At 37.7% G+C, this 21,076-nt stretch overlaps 1 protein-coding gene and 2 long non-coding RNA genes across 3 annotated transcripts; all 3 read right to left on the bottom strand.

Moving 5' to 3' along the window:
* Positions 1 to 549: 549 nt before the first annotated feature.
* LOC127108075 (uncharacterized) lies at positions 550 to 1,050 on the bottom strand. The gene is made up of 3 exons (XR_007795951.1): positions 967 to 1,050; positions 775 to 853; positions 550 to 686 (listed from the first exon to the last, which is right to left on the bottom strand). It is a non-coding gene; the product is annotated as an uncharacterized LOC127108075 (long non-coding RNA).
* Positions 1,051 to 1,053: 3 nt separating this feature from the next.
* On the bottom strand, positions 1,054 to 2,841 carry LOC127102910 (syntaxin-22). The gene is made up of 6 exons (XM_051040227.1): positions 2,734 to 2,841; positions 2,522 to 2,650; positions 2,348 to 2,475; positions 2,145 to 2,219; positions 1,361 to 1,518; positions 1,054 to 1,238 (listed from the first exon to the last, which is right to left on the bottom strand). The coding sequence occupies exons 1-6, from the start codon at positions 2,839 to 2,841 to the stop codon at positions 1,054 to 1,056; spliced, it is 783 nt and encodes a 260-aa protein (XP_050896184.1).
* Positions 2,842 to 3,171: 330 nt separating this feature from the next.
* LOC127108076 (uncharacterized) lies at positions 3,172 to 4,171 on the bottom strand. Its single transcript, XR_007795952.1, has 3 exons — positions 3,949 to 4,171; positions 3,558 to 3,683; positions 3,172 to 3,407 (listed from the first exon to the last, which is right to left on the bottom strand). It is a non-coding gene; the product is annotated as an uncharacterized LOC127108076 (long non-coding RNA).
* Positions 4,172 to 21,076: the final 16,905 nt, after the last annotated feature.

Raw genomic sequence — 21,076 nt, 5'->3', positions numbered from 1 at the left:
TGGCCCAGAAGCTAAGGCCCATATTATGCTTTTTTGTGTGTTTTGAGTCCGAGTGGGGCGTGCTAGAGAATAGGGGTATTGTTAGAAATATGTGTGTGCCTAAGGACTGCACAAGCCCACACGAACCAAGCCAAGAAGGGAAAAGAGATTCAAAAGGAACATTAACTAGGGGTGGACGGCGGTCCGTTATGGGTGGGTTCGGGCCCGAAATAGCTAACCCGAGCTAATCCACGGTTGAAAAAGTTAAATCCAGTTTCACCCAAAACTAAGTTCGGTTTTATCGGTTGATGGATTATCGGTTTATACGGTTCATTCGGTTGGGTTGAATCGGTTTGGACCAATAAATTCTAACCTGAATTTTATCATTCCTATAACACTAATCACATGTATACTTATTAAACTTCATTCTATATAATTAAAAGAATTAATAAACCATAAACTATTTTCATTATATTACATTTTCATCATCATCTAAGTGATAAAGTATTAGCATTATATTACAATTACATTATCATTCAAGTAATAACCTGATATACAAGTTCATTATAAGCCAAAATATTCTCAACATATTTAAGAAAAGTTAGTAGTCCAAATCATCCATATCTGCCACCCTTTGAGGAGGTTTGTTTTTATCACTCATATTTTCTACAATAGATGCCTCGGTTGTCGTCAGTAACAACGATACACTGCAATAGAGCAAAAACTAGTTTAACATATAGTAATGTGTGAAATATAAGCAGAGAAAAAATTGCATTGTAAGATATATGATTTTACCTGGCAGCATCTACCAAAGCTGTTCTAACAACTTTAACAGGATCTATAATCCCAGCCTTCACCATATCAACATAAGTTCCTGTTTTAGCAGAATAAGCACCATAGTTAAACAACCTTCTTTTTACTACAGAATCATTTTTAATGTTAAGGTATCATAAACAATACAGCATCACAACCTTCACTGTTACTAACCTTTAGCAGCATCGAAACCCAAATTAAGATTATCTTGTTCCAACAATTTGCTGTAAATTAAAGAACCATCAAAACCAGCATTTGTAGCTATTGTAAACAGCAACACCGCCGGTTTTTAAGAATGAATGACAAACTTTGAAAACAACAACACCGCCGGAGAGTTTTGATAGCCAAAGATGAACTTGATCGTTGTGTCTTAGAAGCTTTCACAAGTTCTGATTTTGCTTGGGCAGTGGCTTCATGGGAATGCTCAATGTTGGATCCAATATCATCTGCAAAATGGAAATTCTCAACATCAACTACTATAAACCAGTCTAGACATATAAAACGACTTGATAGAGGATGCATAAATAACAAAAGTAAATGAAGGGTGGGGGTTGGGGGAACTAGTTACCAATCATTGCTCCTTGCTCATGAACAAGCACGGCAAGATCTTTGAAGATCTCATTTACTTCCCCAATCTGCTGCTGGACTTCTTGAATACCTTGTTCTCTTTCCTCGATGATAGCCTCATTGAAGGAAATCTCATTATCTAAGGATATTACCTCCTGTCTGCAGCATGAACAATTTAAGAGCTAAGCAACAAAAAAGATGCAAATGGCTAAATTTGAAAAGGTAGCCTTAGGATAATATAGATGTAAGTTAAATTTTTCAACAATTTAATTTCCCATGGAAGAATGTCGCTAGTGATCATTTCACAAATCTTTTGCACCACCCAGAAAACTTACAAAGAAGAAGACACGCCTTTTGGATCAATTCCATTCCAGTTTAATATAACTTATACGAGTATATAAATACTGCAAATCATTATGACGCAAAATAAAGAAGTAGTTGATGCGATAATGAATACAAACTTCAGAAAAGGGACGGGGCTGAGCATAATTCGAAAAATCAAAATCATTATCACGCAAGTTCTGGAAATCAGATTTATGAATGTTTATCGTGAGCAAACAAGTGTGCGGCGGACACTCTTGCAAAGGTTGGCATCAGTCTTAGTGGAGGAATTCTTTACTATGACGAGTGCCCAAATTTTATGTATAATTTATTTCTAGATGATATTAGAGGTAAAACTGTGAGTAGGTTGGTTGTTTAGTTTTCTCTTTGGGCTTTGGCCCTCTTGAAGCACAAAAAAGAAATACTGCAAATCATTTACTAGAAAATAAAATACAAGAAATTACCTTTTAGATTCCACAAGAAGGGCACGTTGTTCTTGACTTTTATCAGAACTGACACCTACTCCACTGACTGTATAGCTGCAGGGCAGAAAGAAAAGCCCATGCTATAAGTATTGTACAGTTGTATGCATAATAGAATTCAATAACAACAGCGCATTAGCAATTATGCCCCTTCAACTAAAACTCCAATAACATTGGTCAGCCACCTGGATGGCTTAGCATCTTGCGGAACAAAAGGAGTGTAAGCTGTCTCCCTCTCGTGGCTTTGTTTTTTGGTCTCTTTTGCAATTAATTTTCTTTTTCCAATAATCCAAACTACCATCCACAAATTCTTCTGTAAATATATTCGGGCAAAAAGAAATTTCTTACTTCGTGTGTACAAAAACAGGAGTAGCCATGTATTCCCTTTCAGAAACTTTGCTATCTTTCTCAAGCTCTGAGCTAGAGCTTTGTGAAAGGGATGAAGACAGTAAGGATGGGTCTGAAATTTCATTCTTCAGTAAGTCAGCCTACATTACAACAAGCACAACATGATTATTTCTTTTCAATGCATCAATAGGTTTAACAACATGATGTTTATTAATGAGTTAACTGTCTGCACAAGATGTGCAAGACAAGGGTGCCCAGAAACAGCTTTCCAGATAAATTGTGGAGAATAATAAGATGTTACAAGCAGTTGCCATTTAACAACATCATGCATGTGCCAAAACAAGAAGATAAAATGATCCAGAAACAGATACTAAATCACTTGATGTTTTTTGCACTTAAAAATTAGTTGACAGAATAACAAGATCAAATTGCCGAGTTGACAGAAAAATATGATGTTTAAGACTGACAAATGCAATGACTTCCAAGACACAACACATCCAATAAAGTTTGCAACTATTCACCGAAATGATCATTGTGAATAATGAATGGATCTTAAACCACTTGATTTCATATAGGCAAGAAAGTAAGAGAAGGCCTTGATCTATTAGCCCAATTCCTTAAGCCAAAATTGAGCTCAGAAGAAGATACCCATCAAATGCATTAAATAATAAAAGATGAAACCAATAGGCACAACAGTTTTTCAGATGACTGCATACTTCAGCATAACATGAAATCATCACACAGGCATTAAACACAACATTGAAGCATCTGCAAGAATCACAAGCAAACTTAGAGCAATGTACATACCGTTGACATCAAATGCCACAACTTGTCATCATGGACTCCCTCCGACACCACCAGCAGAATATGACATGTGGATGCTAGAAAAACAGCAAGCTAGAAAGATTCTTTTTAGCATCCCAAATTGATCGAACACATCGGTCGGGAATAAGTTAAAAATAGGACAATTGTGATCATGATAGGAAGTTTATACCCAGAATTATATTTTTATTGAAAAGTATTCTCTGTTTGGGAGTCACTGTTTACCTGAATAGCCATAACCTCATGAGCCAATTGAGCTGACAAAGATTCTCCTTCTCCACTCATCATCGAAATTGTTGAAGACCCATCAGGTTCCATCATCTCAACTAAAACAGAAGCACTGAATACAGGCTACAAATACAAGGAATCAAATGAATATACAAATAAGAAAATGAAGAAAACATTTTGAGCAATGAAGTTATCATGGTTAAAACCTGTGTATCAAGAAACCACTACTGTAACAGTAAATAAGACTACTACTGTAACAGTAAATAAAAAACTCGATCATAAGATTCATTTAAAGAAACTCATGGTTTTTAAAAATAGATCATAAAATACCAATAAACTGATTTGTTTGCGCATGCAATCGAAATAGATAATAGAACTTCAAACTCACATTAACATCAACATGATGATCAATTTCACTAGCTTGTTTAAGTTTATCCGACGTATCCTTCACCAATTGTCCAATGTGGAGTCTGGTCTTGTGTCTGTAAGTTACAAAAACAGAGAAGGAATCAATACAATCAGTATCTTAAAATAGAAGTAACAAACAAAATTTCCGATTCATATAGTGAGAGAGTGGTGCAGTGATCTCTCACAGTTTCTCGCGGAGTTCTGGCGTGACTTTGTTGAGAGCTATGCCGCGCTCTTCTGTGATAACCTGTTTTCAAATTCATTGTGATCATTTTCAGCATAATATGCAGTAATCCACAATTCCATAAACAGTACAAACCTTCCATGCATTTGCAGCAAAGATCGACGAACCGACTGCGTAGGATGAGCAGTTAAAACCAGATCCACGGTCTGATTCTTCAAAGCATCAAAAACCTCTTCAGGACTATTGGTTGATATATTATCACCAAAAAAATAACTGTTGAGGATATTAGCTGATAGATAAGCTGATTATCCATAATAATCAGTAGCCCAAAATAAGGTCATTTTCACAAATGACTCAAAAAAACAAACTGAAACGAAACACAAAAATATATTAATACATGTAAAAAACATAGATATAAGTAAATCAAATGAAAAAATACAAAAACCACAACCATCATCAAAATAATCAGTAGCCCAAAATAAGGTCATTTTCACAAATGACTCCAAAAAACAAACTGAAACGAAACACAAAAATATATTAATACATGTAAAAAACATAGATATAAGTAAATCAAATGAAAAAATACAAAAACCACAACCATCATCAAGTATGTGATTGAGATGAACCAGCAACTAGTTCATTTCTGTTTCCAACAGCATTAGATCCATCACCAGATGTTGATCCACTAGTAGAGGGACCACCAAATTCTGCATAAAATTAAACAGAAACCAAATAATTAAATCAAAACCAAAGCCAATACATTAATACACTAAATACTCATACTCAAATACTTACATACCTGAAACAATAGTGGCAGACAACTCAAATTCTTCATTTATATTCAAGTCCTTGAATTGACTAAGTGTAGGTTTCAACCAGTCCTGTGCACAAATCAAAGCCTCTGCCATTTCAGGGGTTAGTGAACTTCTATATGTGTCTAGAATTCTGCCCCCGGTACTAAACGTGCTTTCAGAAGCGACAGTGGATACTGGACTAGCTAAAACATCCTTCACCATTTTTGATAAAATAGGGTATCTACAAGAGTTTTGTTTCCACCACATAAGGATGTCAAAGTTAAAATCATCGGCACAATTATCATCTAGATACCTCTCAATATCATTTTTTTTATCTATTGAATCTTTTTGTTTAAGGTGCTCTTTAAAAGCTCCAACCCTTGCAAAATGAGATGGAACTTCAACATTAGGAACACCATCACCAAATGAACCACCCTCATTAGGACTAGTAGAGGGTCCATGTTGCTTTTCATGTATACCCTTGTACCAATTGAATAGTTTAAACAACTCCTTTTTTATCACATTAATCATATTAGTAAAAGGCACCGACTCGCCATTATACATATCATTAAAACACCACTCTACATATCCTAACTTGTATCTAGGGTCAAGAATCACGCCAAAATAAATAAACTTGTTGATGTTTTCAATTTCCCCCCAATATTTGTCATACTTCTTCTTCATTTCATATCCCATTGAGGCTAAAATTGTGTTCAAGTTCATGGATGATCTTTTAAGCTCACAATGTATTGAAGCTAGTTGGTGGAATGACTTATGAAGGGATACTTGTTTTGACGAAGAAAATTCCATAGTAGCATCATAGAAAATTTTGAAAAAACTTACTAGACACCTAACATTCTCCCAATCATTAAGAGTAGGGGGGCCAACTAATCCAAAAAATTCCAAATAGCTAAAATCTTCACCTTCCATTTTCTCAAATGCTGCTTGATACTTTTCAGCAGCATCTAGCATCAAATAACATGAGTTCTACCTTGTCGGAACATCTAGACAGAGAAGTTTCTTGCAATTAATTCTAGCAAACTCAATACATTCTTTGAACTTTGTAGATCTTTGGGGTGATGACCTAACAAATCTAACAGCATTTCTAATGGCAGAAATGGATAAATCATTCTGTTTTAAACCATCACGAACCACCAGATTTAAAATGTGTGCACAACAACGAAGATGAAAGAAAGATCCATCACTCATTAAACCACCCATATTATCAATCCTCTTCTTCAAATAAGCAACAGCTACATCATTAGATGTTGCGTTGTCCACAGTGATTGTGGACACATTCCTTATTCCCCATTCCCTTAAAATCTCTTCAACTTTTCTACCAATTGTCTCACCCTTATGATTAAGAACTAAACAAAAACTTAGAATCCTATTTTCATACTTCCAATCATTGTTAATGAAGTGTGCAGTTAGGGTCATATAACTAAGATTCTGAATGGATGTCCAACAATCAGTGGTTAAGGCTACCCTATTGCAATCAGATTTGAAAAAACCTTTCAATCTTGCTTTTTCATCAACAAAAAGTTGAAAACAATCCCTCGCCATAATTCTCCTTGATGGAATAGTTAATTGGGGTTGTAATTGTTTGCATAACAACTTAAAGCCTTCCCCTTCAACTACCCTAAAAGCATGTTCATCTAGGATCACAAAGAGAGCAATAGCCTTCCTACAAGCTGCCAAATTAAATCGTTGGCTTGCGGCAACCAAGCCACCACCCTCTCCACCGGCAAAGGAGAGGGCAGTTTGAGTAGGATCATTTTGTGGCATCTTGGTACATACTTTTGTATGAGCAAGCATGTTAGATGTCCCATGGGTTTTTGGATCACACAAATATTTCTTATGACAGTGTTTGCAAGCAGCTACTGCTTCAATTTCATTAGGCAATTTAATAAAATGGTCCCAAGCAGGAGAGGATTTCCTAGGACCATTAGCATTTTGTTTTCTCTTCTTTCCAAGTGGAGGAAGTCCAACAACATGAATTTCATTGGCAGCAACATCAGTTGCACCAACACCAGATGTTAATGAAGAAGGTTGGTTTTGAGTAACATTCTCCATTACTGAAAATTAATGAAGATTATAATCAACACACAACCAACATCATCAACTTGTTAAGTGTTTATAGGCTTAGTTTCAAAGTTTGTTAATCTTATTTTTATGTAGTCATATGTCTTAATCTTAAAGGACCTATTACCTTAAACTTTTAATAAGGCATACAAAACAAATGGAGTTACTGTTATTATGCAAAATATTCAACATGATATATCGACATAGGCATACAAAACATACATAAAATAAACTAAACTTACTGTTATTATGCAAATTTCCAGCTCCTTGTATTTCTCCAGCTCCTTGCATTTCTCCAGCTCCTTGCATTTCTACAGCCTCTTCCATATCTCGATAAAAATTAAACAAATGGAGTTATTAAATACAGTATATAAAAGATTAAAGCTCTTAAAAATAGAAACAATGATCTAACCTTCAATTAACTCAAAGAACTCTTGAAATTACAAAACCTGAAAATACAAAATCTGAAATCAAGAACAAAGAAAGACTTAGTGTTTAGAAAGCAAATACAAACACAAAAGAACGTGATTAAGAGGGATAAGGATACAAATGATTCTCTGCTCAGTGATGATGAAGGAGGAAAGGACAGTGATGACGGCGGAGGAGAGACATAGATAGCGATTTTGTTTTACTTTTGGAGATGAAGCAAGGTGACGACGCTAAAGCTTTAGGGTTCAGAGGGGTGGACGGAGCTTTAGGGTTCGAAGAGGTGGACGGCGCAAGCTTTAGGGTTCAGAGGGGTGGACGGCGCAAGCTTCAGAGGGGTGGACGGCGCAAGCTTTGGGGTTCAGGGTGGACGGTGCAAGCTTCAGAGGGGTGGACGGCGCAAGCTTCAGAGTTCAGGGTGGACGGCGCAAGCTTTAGGGTTCAGGGTAGAGTAGACGGCGCAAGTTCTGATTTTGCAATCTGATTTTGTTGGGCCAAGGTGCCAAAATTCTCCTTGATAGTAATAGTAATGTAATGGAATCGGTCGGGCTCAGATTTTGTTGGGCCAAAAAATCAAAACCGAACCCGACCACACACACCCCTCTGAACCCGTTTGCAACACCCGTCCAACCCGTCAAACCGAATTAACCCGACCCGAAACAGCATCCTACAACCGATTCGGTTGGTTATTCTCGGGTGGGTTTTTCTTATCCACCCCAGTCATTAACAATTACAATCATGTTTCATAATCACGTTCTCTTCCCTTCTCATTGACTCCCTTGTCAGTGTCAGACTCTGTCGCGCACCGGAGGTGGTAGAGTGAGCCAAATCACACAACAATCACCACCAAATTGAACCTCTAAGAGTCATTTCTTTCAATCTAACTTCAATTCGTCCAATGCCTCACAAAATTCTCAAAATCATGCTAATTGACGAAGAAACCTAGGGTGTGAAAGATGAAATTAAACGCTATTATATGGGAATTCGAGTCAACAACTAGAGGGATTTGATTCCCCTCAGTATAATCTATATCAGAATGGCTATTTTAATGCGTATCAAAGGAGAAAGGGGGGTGGAGCTTACCTGTCGGAGCAACTCCGGCGGTTCTTCAAGATGTTGATGTTGATAGAAAAATATCAAAGGGCCTTCTACTTCTTCAGGTTAGCTTCGTTATGCTTGTCCAATTTACATATAAAAATTTCTCATTCTCCTCCTCCCTCGCATCCTAGTCTGTAAGTTGCACTTGCTTGTGACTGTGGTTTCCCTGTATATGTGAAGAGTGTGAGGATATGAGTAGAACGAAACTTGTAGGGAGACTAGATTTCAGAGTGTTGGAGAAGAAGGTGATTGAATGAGAATTTGGGAGAACTTTAATGGACCCCCCTCCCTATCGACGATTGTGATTGTTGTTGTATAGAAGTTTGGATCCTAACTAACTCTGGTAAACCTGGGCAATCATAGTTGCAAGGTTAGGGCACAGTTAAGTTTCAGTTAAGTGAGGAGGAAAATTGGTTAGACCCTTTAACAATGTTAAGCATCTGTTAGTTTCAGTTAATGGTTAGTCATTAAATTTGAAATTCAATTAGTTAGAAAGTTTAGGATTGAGAGTTAGTGACTATGAACATGTTAGAGTGAATTAGCTAGAGTTAGCATTGTACAACAATTAAGATGTTAAGTTGGTTTGAAGTGAAGTTAGCGTGACAGTTAGGGGTTAGTTGTTGTTCTGTTAGGAACTGTTAATTTGTTATAAATTGAATCAAAAGTTTGTTATATCGCATTTCAGTTAGTTTACAAAATGGATTGAAGTTAGTTTGCATAGGTTAGAATCTGTTAACAGTTAATGGTATTGAAGTTGATGGATGAAATTAGTTATGACTTATTTTGGAATCAGTTAGTGCTAATTTTATTAAAAGGTTTAAAAATAGATTGAATAGGGTGAAGTTATTATCCAATTGATGAAGTTAACTTGAATGGGCTTGAACATGTTAAGTTGATAACAGATGTATTGTTAGTTGTTTAAAAAGGAATTACATGGTTATTTGTTCTATCACTTTGTTTTGTCTTTGGTTTAAGGCTTGTTGAATGATGTGCCATTATTGCTTTGAATTTAATTGTTAGTAACACTTAGTTTAATGTAATGCTCATGTTAAATTGTCGTGATTGGATTTTATGAAATTTGAACTATGCTACGCTATGTTATGTTGTAGATGTTGTTAGCATGATAGGTTTGCTATATGAGCGTATGAAAGTTTAAAAGTTATGAAGATGACAATGATTATACTTTGGAATGACTTTTGCAGGGTGGATGTGTAACACCCCGATAATAATATGGTAATTATTTAAATTAAGTTAATAAAATATTTATTAATTTAATTAGATAATTGGATTATTATTATTATTATTTTGGAATTATTGAATTATTATTATTATTGGGATAATAAAATAAAGTGGAAAATATATAAGTGTGAAATAAGGAAAAAGAGTCCCATTTGGTAAAGAAAAGGTTTTCACGTGAAACAGAGAAGCGATTGAGAAAGCGGAGAAAGGGCAAGAGGAAGAGCTAGAGAGCAAGGGTTGGAGAACGGAAAAGCTTGAAGCTCAAAGTTGCCGGATTAACTCAGGTAAGGGGGGTTTATCGTCGTTTAATGGGTATTATGGGTTAGCATGTAATGGGTAGTGATAAACCGTTGAATTGACCCTAATTGGGATTAGGAATGCTGAAAATTGTGATGAATAAGTTGTGTTAAATCTGAAATTAAATCGGTAATCGGATGGGTAGTGATTTCCCGAACGTATAGCTTTTCACGGAATTGGAATCGGAGGTCCGGAAGTCCTCCAACGGCGGAAAATGCGGAAATTCTGCATTCTGCCTTGTGTTAGCGCAGGAACAGCTTTCTGTCTTGCGTTAACCGGTTAACCCAGGGTGTTAACCGGTTAACACTGTTTTGAATTGTGTAAATCTGCTGTTTTGTCTGCGTTAACCGGTTAACCCAGGGTGTTAACCGGTTAACACTGTTACGAATTGAGAATTAGTGTTGTTTTGCCTGCGTTAACCGGTTAACCCAGGGCGTTAACCGGTTAACACTGATAAGTTTTGGGCAGTAAGCGTGTTTTGCCTGCGTTAACCGGTTAACCCAGGGCGTTAACCGGTTAACACTGTTAAAAAGTGGAAAAATGGATATTTTAAATGTTATGTGTATATGTGATGGTTGGCCTATATCGGTGAGTGATATAGTAGGGATTATTCCCGCTGTTTTGAGCAGTATAGGTATTAGTAGAGTGTGCTAATACTGTGTTTAATTATTTGACATGATATGATGTTTTGATACAGGTGTTGATGATGTCTGATGGTATGCATAATGCTGTGAATGTACATATTATGCATGTATTTGTGAATGGACTGTTGTATAGCTTAGAGTATGAGCATATGTTCCTTGCGGATTGTTGTTGATGTTGCATTGCTAGATGATTAGCGTGCATAGCATAGCCCTTGGGGTTGTAGCTAATTCCCATAGTGAGGAATTAGTGAGTGAATCATTGTGGATTTGTTGTTGATGTTGGCATGCTAGGTGATTAGTGTGCATAGTCTAGCCTTTGGGGCTGTAGCTAATTCCCATAGTGAGGAATTAGTGAGTGAGTCACTAGGTCTCAAATGAGTGGGACTAGTGAGCTTAGTAGCCGTATCTGGATTGATCGGTGAGCTTGAACTATATGTTCAAGAATAGTCGGTACCGCATGTGTGGAGTCTCATTGCATAATGTATGTATGGCGTATAATATGAATGGATGTATTCCAATATTATACGTGTGGTTGTGTTGACATTGAGTATGAGTATGAATTGTGTTGGTATTGAGTATGATAATTGGGTTGATGTGCCGTTACTGAATGTGTGATACGATTAGGGTGATTAATGTGTTAAATTACTTAACATGACATGATATTTTATAATGCTTATTATATCGATTGAGGAACTCACCCTTACAACTATTTGTTTCAGGTAACGAGCAGTGATTGAGTAGAAGTTAGTGCTTGGAGTCTAGTGTAGTCTCCTTAGTGGGTCATGCTCTGATAGATGTAACATCGGGAGGGAACATTTTAATCGTGTTATTGATTGTTGAACCGGTTTACATGTAGTATGTTGCATGTTTTGAATGATCGATTTGATCTCTATCCGCTGCGTATTATGCAACTGTTTTATTTGATAAATAAATGAGCATGACAAGCTACTTTGATGAATAGTGTGAAATCTTGTGTGACACCCTTAATTGCATATTTACTCTGATAGATACATATTGTTATTTTTAATTAAATATTTGGGGTATTTTAGAAGGGTGTTACATTAGTGGTATCAGAGCATAGTCGGTCGAGTCGAGTCGTAATTATTCTGTTTCCCCTGTACGGGATAGGTGTTATGTAACCCTATCAGTACTTATTGTTTAGCTTTTTGGGCTTTCAGAATAGAGATGGCTGGAAGAAGTAGAGACGATGCTGTGATTGTTGAGGCTCTGGGTATGCTAGCTGGAGTACTTGGAGGAAATCCGAATGTTGTGGGAATGGGAGCTGCTCGTCAACTGAGTGAGTTCCAGAAGAACAATCCTCCAATGTTCAAGGGAGCATACGATCCAGATGGCGCTCAGAAGTGGTTGAAGGAGATCGAGAGGATCTTCCGAGTGACTGAGTGTGTCGATAACCAGAAGGTCAGGCTCGGTACGCATATGCTGTCAGAGGAAGCAGATGATTGGTGGGTTGCTACCCGCACTGAGTTGGAAGCTGCCGGGAGTGCTGAGGTCACTTGGGCGGTGTTCAGAGAGAGATTTCTGAGGAAGTACCTTCCAGAAGAGGTCAGAGGAAGGAGAGAGATAGAGTTCTTAGAATTGAAGCAGGGCAATCGGTCTGTTACTGAGTATGCTGCTAAGTTCACAGAGCTGTCGAAGTATTACATTCCCTATGATGAGGCTACTGGAGAATTTTCAAGATGCGTGAGGTTTGAGAACGGGTTACGTCCCGAGATCAAGCGGGCTATTGAGTATCAACGGATTAGGGTGTTTTCTAATTTGGTCGACTGTTGCAGAAGGTTTGAACAGGATACCAAGGCCAGAGCGGAAAGCTATCAACAGAGGGTTGATAGGAAAGGCAAGAATCAGAATGATCGTGGGAAACCGTATGCAACTGGCAGAGGTTTCCAGAGACAGAGTGGGATGAAGAGACCTAGTGGGGGAGACTCTAGTGCTCCTACTAAGTGTTTCAGATGTGGTCAGGCTGGACATCGTGTCCATGAGTGTACCAGTGCTGAGAAGAAGTGTTTCAAGTGTGGAAAAGGTAGTCACTTGGCTGCAGAGTGCCGGTTGAAGACTGCGACTTGTTTCAACTGTGGAGAGGTGGGTCATATCAGTCCACGGTGTCCTAAGCCGAAGAAAAAGGATCAGTCGGAAGGCGAGGTCTTTGCTTTATCGGGTTCTGAGACTTCTGCAGATGATCGTTTGATCCGAGGTACGTGTCATATTAATGGCTTTTCTCTTGTAGCTATTATTGACACCGGTGCGACTCATTCCTTTATATCTTTGGATTGTGCTGTGAAACTTAAATTAGAGATATCTGAATGCATGGAAGTATGGTGATTGATACTCCTGCGAAGGGTTCAATGACTACTACTTCAGTTTGTTTAAAATGTCCTTTGAGTATTTTGATAGAGACTTTGGGATGGACCTCGTGTGTCTTCCACTTGTGCAGATTGATGTTATCTTGGGTATGAACTGGTTGGTGTTTATTGCTGACATTTTGGTGTATTCGAAATCTGAGGAAGAGCATGCTGAGCATTTGAGAGTGGTTTTAGGAGTTCTACGAGAAAAGAAGTTATTTGCTAAACTGTCTAAGTGTGAATTTTAGTTAGAAGAGGTGAGTTTTCTTGGTCATGTGATTTCAAGAGGTGGTGTTGTTGTTGATCCTTCTAAGATAGAAGCGGTATCTAAGTGGGAAGCTCCGAAGTCTGTTGCTGAGATTCGAAGTTTCCTTGGATTGGCTGGTTATTATAGGAAGTTCATTGAGGGATTTTCTAAGTTAGCATTACCGTTGACGATGTTGACTAGAAAGGGGCAAGCGGTTGTTTGGGACTCAAAATGCGAAGAAGGTTTCCAAGAGTTAAAGAGAAGGTTGACTACTGCTCCTATTCTGATATTACCGAGTTCGTCGGAATCATTTGAGGTTTACTGTGATGCTTCATTGTTGGGTTTGGGTGGTGTGTTGATGCAGAATAAGCAGGTTATAGCTTATGCTTCGAGACAGCTGAGGGTTCATGAGAGGAACTATCCGACGCACGATTTAGAGTTGGCAGCTGGGGTTTTTGTTCTGAAGTTATGGAGACATTACTTGTACGGGTCAAGATTTGAAGTTTTCAGTGACCATAAAAGTTTAAAGTATTTGTTTGATCAGAAAGAGCTGAATATGAGACAGAGGAGATGGTTAGAATTTCTGAAGGATTATGACTTTGGTTTGAATTACCATCCGGGTAAAGCAAACGTAGTGGCTGATGCATTGAGTCGGAAATCGTTACATATGTCTATGTTAATGGTTAAAGAACTGGATTTGATTGGGCAGTTTAGAGACTTGAGTTTGGTGTGTGAGAGTACTCACAAGAGTGTTAAATTGGGAATGTTGAAGTTAACGAGTGGTATTTTGGATGAGATTAGAGAGGGTCAGAAATCCGATATGCTTTTGGTTGATAAGTTGACTTTAGTGAATCAAGGTCAAGGTGGTGAATTCAGAGTTGATGAGAATGGTGTTTTGAAATTTGGTAATCGGGTGTGTATTCCGGATGTTACCGAACTTAAGAAGAGTATTCTGGAGGAAGGACATCGTAGTGGCTTGAGTATTCATCCTGGAGCTACGAAGATGTATCATGATTTGAAAAAGTTATTTTGGTGGCCGGGAATGAAAAGAGAAATTGCGAGTTTTGTTTATTCCTGTTTGACTTGTCAGAAGTCAAAGATTGAGCATCAGAAGCCGTCTGGGCTAATGCAACCGTTGGCTATTCCAGAGTGGAAGTGGGATAGTATCAGTATGGATTTTGTTTCTGGTTTACCGAGGACAAGTAAGAATTTTGAAGCTATTTGGGTGATTGTGGATAGATTGACGAAGTCGGCTCATTTCATTCCGATCAGAATGGATTATCCGTTAGAGAGATTAGCCGAGTTGTATATTGAGAAGATTGTAAGTTTGCAGGGTATTCCGTCTAGTATTGTTTCGGACAGAGATCCTAGATTTACATCGAAGTTTTGGGAAGGTTTGCAGAGGGCTTTGGGAACTAAGCTGAGATTGAGTTCTGCATATCATCCGCAGACTGATGGTCAGACTGAGAGGACGATTCAGTCACTAGAGGATCTTTTGAGGGCTTGTGTTTTGGAAAAGGGAGGCGCTTGGGATTGTTATTTACCTTTGATTGAGTTTACCTACAACAATAGTTTTCATTCGAGCATTGGTATGGCACCGTTTGAAGCTTTGTATGGTAGGAGATGTCGGACACCGTTATGTTGGTATGAGTCCGGTGAGAGTGTTGTGGTTGGACCGGAGATTGTTCAACAGACTACAGAAAAGATTAAGATGATTCAGGAGAAGATGAGAATTGCTCAGAGTCGTCAGAAGAGTTATCATGACAAGAGGAGGAAGTCACTTGAATTTCAAGAGGGAGATCATGTGTTTCTTCGTGTTACTCCGATAACTGGGGTTGGTCGAGCTTTGAAGTCGAAGAAGTTGACACCTCGATTTATTGGTCCTTATCAGATTTTGGAGAGGATAGGGGAGGTAGCCTATCGTGTCGCTTTACCGCCGTCGCCTGCGAATTTGCATGAGGTTTTTCATGTGTCTCAGTTGAGGAGGTACATTCATGATCCGTCGCATGTAGTCCAAGTAGATGATGTACAGCTGAGAGATAACCTGACTGTTGAAACATCGCCTATGAGGATCGAGGATCGAGAATTGAAGCAGTTGCGGGGTAAAGAGATTGCCTTGGTGAAGGTAGCTTGGGGAGGACCAGCAGGTGGCAATGTGACTTGGGAACTGGAGAGTCAGATGAAGGAGTCTTATCCTGAGTTATTCGATTGAGGTATGTTTTCGAGGACGAAAACTCTTTTAGTGGGGGAGAGTTGTAACACCCCGATAATAATATGGTAATTATTTAAATTAAGTTAATAAAATATTTATTAATTTAATTAGATAATTGGATTATTATTATTATTATTTTGGAATTATTGAATTATTATTATTATTGGGATAATAAAATAAAGTGGAAAATATATAAGTGTGAAATAAGGAAAAAGAGTCCCATTTGGTAAAGAAAAGGTTTTCACGTGAAATAGAGAAGCGATTGAGAAAGCGGAGAAAGGGCAAGAGGAAGAGCTAGAGAGCAAGGGTTGGAGAACGGAAAAGCTTGAAGCTCAAAGTTGCCGGATTAACTCAGGTAAGGGGGGTTTATCGTCGTTTAATGGGTATTATGGGTTAGCATGTAATGGGTAGTGATAAACCGTTGAATTGACCCTAATTGGGATTAGGAATGCTGAAAATTGTGATGAATAAGTTGTGTTAAATCTGAAATTAAATCGGTAATCGGATGGGTAGTGATTTCCCGAACGTATAGCTTTTCACGGAATTGGAATCGGAGGTCCGGAAGTCCTCCAACGGCGGAAAATGCGGAAATTCTGCATTCTGCCTTGTGTTAGCGCAGGAACAGCTTTCTGTCTTGCGTTAACCGGTTAACCCAGGGTGTTAACCGGTTAACACTGTTTTGAATTGTGTAAATCTGCTGTTTTGTCTGCGTTAACCGGTTAACCCAGGGTGTTAACCGGTTAACACTGTTACGAATTGAGAATTAGTGTTGTTTTGCCTGCGTTAACCGGTTAACCCAGGGCGTTAACCGGTTAACACTGATAAGTTTTGGGCAGTAAGCGTGTTTTGCCTGCGTTAACCGGTTAACCCAGGGCGTTAACCGGTTAACACTGTTAAAAAGTGGAAAAATGGATATTTTAAATGTTATGTGTATATGTGATGGTTGGCCTATATCGGTGAGTGATATAGTAGGGATTATTCCCGCTGTTTTGAGCAGTATAGGTATTAGTAGAGTGTGCTAATACTGTGTTTAATTATTTGACATGATATGATGTTTTGATACAGGTGTTGATGATGTCTGATGGTATGCATAATGCTGTGAATGTATATATTATGCATGTATTTGTGAATGGACTGTTGTATAGCTTAGAGTATGAGCATATGTTCCTTGCGGATTGTTGTTGATGTTGCATTGCTAGATGATTAGCGTGCATAGCATAGCCCTTGGGGTTGTAGCTAATTCCCATAGTGAGGAATTAGTGAGTGAATCATTGTGGATTTGTTGTTGATGTTGGCATACTAGGTGATTAGTGTGCATAGTCTAGCCTTTGGGGCTGTAGCTAATTCCCATAGTGAGGAATTAGTGAGTGAGTCACTAGGTCTCAAATGAGTGGGACTAGTGAGCTTAGTAGTCGTATCTGGATTGATCGGTGAGCTTGAACTATATGTTCAAGAATAGTCGGTACCGCATGTGTGGAGTCTCATTGCATAATGTATGTATGGCGTATAATATGAATGGATGTATTCCAATATTATACGTGTGGTTGTGTTGACATTGAGTATGAGTATGAATTGTGTTGGTATTGAGTATGATAATTGGGTTGATGTGCCGTTACTGAATGTGTGATACGATTAGGGTGATTAATGTGTTAAATTACTTAACATGACATGATATTTTATAATGCTTATTATATCGATTGAGGAACTCACCCTTACAACTATTTGTTTCAGGTAACGAGCAGTGATTGAGTAGAAGTTAGTGCTTGGAGTCTAGTGTAGTCTCCTTAGTGGGTCATGCTCTGATAGATGTAACATCGGGAGGGAACATTTTAATCGTGTTATTGATTGTTGAACCGGTTTACATGTAGTATGTTGCATGTTTTGAATGATCGATTTGATCTCTATCCGCTGCGTATTATGCAACTGTTTTATTTGATAAATAAATGAGCATGACAAGCTACTTTGATGAATAGTGTGAAATCTTGTGTGACACCCTTAATTGCATATTTACTCTGATAGATACATATTGTTATTTTTAATTAAATATTTGGGGTATTTTAGAAGGGTGTTACAGGATGCAAGCTCTAATGACATGATTATGGTGAGAATGGGATGCAACATGAAGATACCCTTAGAGATTACGAAACCATATGGAGTGATGTAGGACGATGTGAGGACCTCTAACCAGATTGGGAATTCTCCCTTTTTGTATTTTTTCTATTATGATGTAAAACAAACCTTGTATTTTATCTCAAGATGTATGATGCAAAAAATATGTATCATATGTTGTAAAACTCTTATGTTATATGACGTACAAGTTATAAGAATGCTTTGTATGCAATGAACTTTTATTGTAGCAAAATGTGTTTTGCCTTGCAAATAAAGCTTAGATTCAAAAGTGAAGTTTTGACTAAGCTTTTTTAATGTACAAAACTAACACATAAAATGATGCATGCCTTAAATGGGAGGGGGCACAAGGACAAAGCTTGTCAAAATGTGATGGTCAGTTTTGAATTATGATGTTAATATGCCACACATGTTGGGATTGGATTAAAAAACATGTTGAACTTTGATTTGTTGGAATTTATTGACATGCTATGGATGAGTTATGCTAATGAAAGATGAAGTGGAATTGAATGATTTATATGTTGAAGATATAATGGTTTGATTCTTAAGAAAAATGAATTTCCCTCCAAGATTTGAAAATCCTTGAATTTAAAAACTTGAATGCCATCCTTGAAATGAAATATGAATTGTGATATGTGACCTTGAATCCCAATCAAACAGACTAATGGACTAATTCTCAAACCAATAAGACTAGTTGAATTCAAACCACCAATGTTGACCTAATGTAATTCAAAACCAGGCCAATTCCCTAATACAAACCAAATGAGTCATATGTACCAAAAATTAAGAATAGGGTTCCACCAGCATTGATTCATAAGAAATAACCCAAACATCAATGTTGTGCCAAAATAATCAAGACATAGCATAAGCTTGATCCACTAGTTTTGTATCATAAATAAGCGAGACCCTTTGAATCAATGGTTCTTATTTGAGGATGCAGATGTAAATGAATGACTTATGATGGATGATTATGGCATGTGGATATGCAGATGCAATGAGCAATAAACCAAACAAAATAAAAAAGTAGGGCAAAATTTGGGGTATGATAATTGCCCCTATTTAATCATCTTAGACATGAATGGTGACAATTGTTCAGGAATTCAAGGTAGAAGAGGATTAAATACAAGAATATTCAAAAATTTGTCCGTTGGGGAATGGATATGTAATGTGAGAGATAAGTGTAATGGGGATATGGAATGGCAGGTAAACTTTTGTAAGGCTGTCTGCTAGGGATTGACTGAAATATTCAACTTGTTGGTTGGCAACGACACAATTGTTGGAAATAAATCATCAACACGGAGGTTGGAAACAAGGCCAACAACCTGGAGGTTGGAAAAAGACCCACAACCAGGGGGTTGGAAAACAGATCACCAACCATAGAGGTTGGAAAAAGGTTATCAACCATGGAGGTTGGAAAAAAGATCATCAACCATTGAGGTTGGAAAAAGGTCACCAACCATGGGGGTTGAAAAAAAAGATCACCAACCATGGAGGTTGGAAAAAGGTCATTAACCATGGAGGTTGGAAAAAAAATCGACAACCCGAAGGTTGAAAGTGAATGACAATGTTATGGTGGTGAGACAACAAAAAGGATAATTGTCCATGCAGCAGCTGAGAGGTGTCCTGAACGAGGATTCACTAGAGAAGAATTTTCCAAAAGAAAAAACTTCAAAAAAGAAAACCCTTCGGGGGTGTCAGCTAGAAGTTCCACATAGAAATATCATTGTTTTACTCAGAAGTATACCAGTTACAAGATAGATATTTATGGTGATAGGTTTTTTTATACAAGATACCAAGTATGGCTTATGCTTCGTATGCATGTTTGAAGTTGTATGGTGTAATGCTTCATCTTGATGGACATGCTACGTGTTTTGAAGATGCAATGTTATATAATGATGATCACTATATGCAGAATGTCAATTGTTGGGCTTTGTGTGATGCCAAACAAGTTGGGATTTAAAAGATGTCAAATAGGTTAGGCTTTAAGAGAGGTGCAAGTTGAGCTTTAAAAGATGCCAAACAGGTTGGACTTTGTGGGATGCCAAGTAAGTTGGGCTTTAAAAGATGCCAAACAGGTTGGGCTTTAAGAGATGTGCCAAGCAAGTTGGGCTTTAAAAGATGCCAAGCAGGTTGGACATTGTGGGATGTTAAGAAAGTTGGGCTTTAAAAGATGCTAAACAGGTTAGGATTTAAGAGAGGTGCCACTATGGATTGAGATTTGGAAGTGGCAATGAATATTAAACTTTGGTTTTTCGTTTGTTTTGCAAGGCGTCATGCTATGTCAGATGAATGCGATGATATGCATGAGTGAAGCAACATGATTAATGCATGGTGATGATTTGTGTAATGATTTACCAAATGCTCATGTAGTGGGAGGTGGATATTTAAGGCTAGGATAAGGGTGATGAAGATGTGATTCTCTGACACCTACTTCAGGCTCAACAGTTATTGACACGCCTTTGCACTTGCCTTGAAACATGAAGAGAACTTGTAATTTCACAGTCTATCTCTTCCCCAATCTTGAAACTGTAGTCCCCTGATTAACCATCTCTTGGAGACATCTTTCGAATCTCGACGTGATTGCCCCAGATTGACTGAATCTTGAAGCGGTTTGCCTTTCTGCTTAACAGAGTCTTCAGGTGTTTGGATCCTTGGCGTGATCAAACTTCCCAATATGGAAACTTTATTGATGTCAAGTGTTTATTCATGAATAAAATTATTTGTTTTGAAAATGATAATTTTAATGTTATGCTTATGTTAGTTTCAAAATTCAAGTTTGTTCACTAAGATGATGACATATAGTTAATGAATCACTAGTTAGAATCCCATATTGATACCAACACAAATGATAAGCAAATATTTGTAGGAGTCAACTTTAACACGATCTTAATGTAGTATGCTTTCGAAATAAACCCTGCTTCAATTAGGTCTTTTGAGGGTTGTAATGTGGCCAGGTTCACGGTTTCAGAAAGAAAAGGATTTATGGCTCAAAATTTATTTTAACCCACTCATTCTACCCGATCTTCTTCAGTCATACGTTCATCTAGTTCAACACAAGCGTTCATTTTTCAAAAGGATTTTGAAAGTGGAAGTGATGGTTAAGGAACTAACGGGTTTTTGGGAGTGGCAGTCACCCAACTTTTGTTTTTTTGCTTGTAGTCACACAAATTTGTTCTTGTTGAGGATTTTTATATTTGATCATTTCTTTTTCTTCTTTTTTTTGTGCTCCCTAATTTTTTATGTAGACTGGTTTTTGAGAGATTGCGTTCCCCCGGGATGCCTTAATTTTTGCCTAAGTCACTTTTTTCAAGTTGTTGACTTAGCAAGCTTTTTCATTATTGATTGGTTTTGAATTTATGACATTTTTTCGCATTGGAATAAATCGGTGACATTTGTTC

This window comes from Lathyrus oleraceus, chromosome 7 (assembly GCF_024323335.1).
Source record: "Lathyrus oleraceus cultivar Zhongwan6 chromosome 7, CAAS_Psat_ZW6_1.0, whole genome shotgun sequence".
In the NCBI taxonomy this organism is placed as follows: domain Eukaryota; kingdom Viridiplantae; phylum Streptophyta; class Magnoliopsida; order Fabales; family Fabaceae; genus Lathyrus; species Lathyrus oleraceus.
This window is presented reverse-complemented; position numbering and strand designations above follow the sequence as displayed.

Coding starts and splice junctions, on each gene's coding strand:
- LOC127102910 (XM_051040227.1), bottom strand. CDS start 2,841: ATGCATGATGTTGTTAAATGGCAACTGCTTGTAACATCTTATTATTCT. Junction 2,476..2,521: donor ACATGGCTACTCCTGTTTTT/GTACACACGAAG, acceptor ATATATTTACAG/AAGAATTTGTGGATGGTAGT. Junction 2,220..2,347: donor CAAGATGCTAAGCCATCCAG/GTGGCTGACCAA, acceptor TCTGCCCTGCAG/CTATACAGTCAGTGGAGTAG.